Source organism: Apis dorsata, unplaced genomic scaffold (assembly GCF_000469605.1).
Source record: "Apis dorsata unplaced genomic scaffold, Apis dorsata 1.3 scaffold_779, whole genome shotgun sequence".
NCBI lineage: Eukaryota > Metazoa > Arthropoda > Insecta > Hymenoptera > Apidae > Apis > Apis dorsata.
Genome location: NW_006263926.1, coordinates 85,662 through 89,054, shown reverse-complemented (window position 1 = coordinate 89,054; position 3,393 = coordinate 85,662). Strand labels below are relative to the sequence as shown.

Sequence of the window (3,393 nt, the reverse complement as noted above, 5' to 3'; positions counted from 1 at the left end):
TTTTTTTTTTTTTTTTTTTTTTTTTTTTTTAATTATTTTCTTTTAAAACATGTATTGTCATTCAACGAATTTTATATCTTACTCTTTCTTTTATTTCTTTTTTTACGGTAATATTTAGTAAATTCTTTTCCTTGCCTTCTCTTTCTGTCTTCTCTTCTATCCTTTTTATCCCGACTTTTTAATTCCTTTTTCTTTCTTTCTTTCTTTCTTTTTTTTTTAAAGAAGATACTGATTATAATTAGCAGGTAAGTTTCTTTCGTCTGACTATTTATTTTTTTTCTATTTTGGAAAATCATTTTCGATCGCGCATCGAATATTTTTCCCCAAGAGTCAGAGTCATAGTTTCGCGTTGTCCTTCCCCTCTATTCACATTTTATTTATTTCCTACCTCTTTTCTCTTCTTTCCACTTCATTTTTACATCTCCCTTTCTTTATTGGTTTTTTTCCCTCTTTCTCTCGTGTTATGTGTTTTAATATTTCCTTAACGTTTTACAACACGGAAAGAATCGACAAGAGACAATATTTATTAATTAAGAACGAAGACAGACAGACGACAGACAAACGGACAGACATACAGATATTTAATCGAGTTTTTTTTTNATATATATATATATATATATATATTTTCTCTTTTTTTTGTATTCGTCTTTTCATTTTTTACCAAAGATTTTTTTTTTCCTCTTTTTATTTCATCTTCTACATCACGTTTTTTTCTCGAAAGAAGCGTCTCCTCACTTCCTCGCGCATCTATTACATTCTTACAATTTCTTTCTCTCTCTCACTTTCTCTTATTAGCATTCATTCATTCATTCATTCATTCTCTCTTTCTCTTGCTCTCCCCTCAGTATACATATCATTAATCGCGTATCACTACTCGCTATCATCGATTTTTACGCGTTGTTTCTTATCACGTTTCAAAATCCGACGTATGTCTTTCTTTATAAACAAAAAAAAAAAAAAGAAAAGCTATTTATTATTTAGTTTATTTTCTTCGTCTATTCCCCACCTCTCCCTCTCTCTATCTCTTTCCTCTCTCGTTTTTCTCTCTTTTCTTTCTCGAGCGCAAATTTATTGTCTCCGGGGGGGGGAGAAAAAAAAAAAAAAAAGAAAGAAAAAAATAAAACAGGGATGATCCCACATCACTGTCTCGCGTGAATCGAGGCGATGACGACGACACAATCGACGGCAAACGATATCGGCGGATAACGATAGCAACGATAACGAAAAACTACCCCTAACATCGTCGATCGATTGTTACACGCGTGGCACGGGTGGCATCTTGTCGATCTCTTTTATCGGGATTTAGGAGACGATAATGGAAAAAAATAAAATAAAATAAAATTAATAAAAAAAAAAAACCGAGAGACACTTAAAAGGATTACGTTACGAGAGAGAAAGCAAAATACAAGGAAGCAAAAAAAAAAAGAAACAACGAGGATCGTTCGTCCCGTGAGAACATCCTCGCATTCACACTCTAATTATGGTTATTTTACGGGGATTAACCTAGCGAGGAACGAATAAAAAGAAGAAGTAGAAAAATAAGAAAAGTGAAAAAAAAAGAGAAGGAGGGTAGGAGGAAATTGTGGACGAGAACCGAAAAGCTCAACGTCGGCCTTCGAGACGGGGAAAGAAGCTTGTCGTATTTATTTCTGAGGGGTGTGCTTTGGATAATGCTTTTATATCGGGGGGATTCTCCTCTTCTTAGGCTGTTGACAGAATAGAATGGAAAAGCGGTCGTTTAGTCACATCAGGCATCATAAAAGTCAGACGAGAGGCGAGCAAGGGTTCAAACATAGAAACGAGAAATGGAAGATATTCTTTCTCTCGAGGAATATATTATATACGAATATAAATAAAATAGACGTGGAAGGTTGTACATCGTATACGAGCAATTCCTACTGTAACGAATATATAAGAATGATTGAAGCACACATTTATAAGGTAAAAAAGTTGGAAAAACGTTCTACTCGCACGAAAAAATGGAGAATAAATAAAGATTTGAAAAAAAAAAAAAGAAAAAAAAAAGAAAAAAAAGATAGAGCGAAACGAAAACTACACACACAAACTACAAACGGTGACAAAAACGTGGTTAGCTGAACGCTGGTGAAAAGAAAGGTGGAAACATCGACAGATCGATTTTTTTTTAATTTTGACGTTCATTTAACGAGTATACTCACGAGGGATGTGTTTTCTTGGACACACCTTTGTGTCTTTGGTCATAGATCGCTCGATCCAAGAGGAACTTTACTTCTCTTTTTCTTCCCCTCTTTACCTCTCCTTCCCACTTTCCTCAAATCGATAAGTTTATTTTCTTTCGTCTTCGCACTTTTATATCTAACCTAACTAATAATTCGACATTATGAATTAAACATTATGAATTCGTAATAATCACGATGCGAATTTTGCACTTTCACCCGTCCAATAAATATTCATCGAGGTCGTGGGAAACGAGGGAAACAAAATGAGAACTCGTTCCTCTTCGAACGTATATTTTATATATATATACGTATCCATTGTTCAGAAATTTCGTTGGTGGTCGTAACGGAACAACACGCGCTTTAACTTTACTTTCCATTAAAACTAATCGGCAGAGATATATATATATATACATGTGTATGTGTATATGTGTGTGTACACAACAATTTCGAATCGACGTGTCCGCACAGGTGCGGATTATTGTTTTCAGGAATAGATCGATCGATCCACGAATCGAATGGAAGCACACAATGATTCGTATCTTCTCTTTTTCTTTTTTTCATTTTTCTGCTACTTTTATATCCATCGAACAAATCATCCGACCACAACACGCCACGAGTTATCGAGATCACGCGTTCCATCACATGTTCCGTATATATTCCGTAGCTACAAATTGGCGGCAAGTTAACGACGACCAACGATCAACTAACCTTTAGGCGGCTGCATCCCCAGCTTTTTCATGCCTTCCCGGACCTCTTCGAGGTCCGTGTCCGAGACCCTCATGCTATCGGACACGAATTCGTGGCCCGGCGAATCGGCCAACGCGCTGTTACTCCCGGTCATCACGGTTCCGCTGCTTTCCTGGCCAGTGGTCACTTGAACTGTTCGCAAGACAACACTCACGGCTAAACTAGAAGGGACGGGTACCGGCCTAACGCTAAAAAGCTTCTACTACGCTTCTATTTTATATTTACAGCTCGTTTTCCCTTTTTCTTTCTTTCTTTCTTTCTTTCTTTCTTTCTTTCTTTTTCGAATTCTCTAAATTCGTGCGATTTATGCGATGCGATTCATTGTGATTCCGAACCAATACAAAAAAGCCGCTACTTTTCCTCGCCTTCACTAATTCTAGTTCTAAAATTACGTTTCATTTAAAAAAAAAAAAGAAAAAAGAAGGAAGAAAGAAAAGAAAAATAAACA

The 3,393-nt window shown here is 36.0% G+C and overlaps 1 protein-coding gene across 6 annotated transcripts in view; it reads right to left on the bottom strand.

Moving 5' to 3' along the window:
* Positions 1-3,393, bottom strand: part of LOC102679428 (synapse-associated protein 1) — a 63,191-nt gene that overhangs the window by 2,516 nt on the left and 57,282 nt on the right. For 3 of the 6 annotated variants that reach the window (XM_006622836.2, XM_031513866.1, XM_006622837.2), the window contains one exon: positions 2,907-3,077. The exons of 2 other annotated variants lie outside the window; for them this stretch is intronic. In XM_006622836.2, the coding sequence (XP_006622899.1) occupies positions 2,907-3,077 (171 nt within the window). Of the gene's footprint in view, positions 1-1,175; positions 1,707-2,906; positions 3,078-3,393 lie in introns of those variants that run through there. One more of the 6 variants, XM_006622839.2, reaches the window with a different exon arrangement.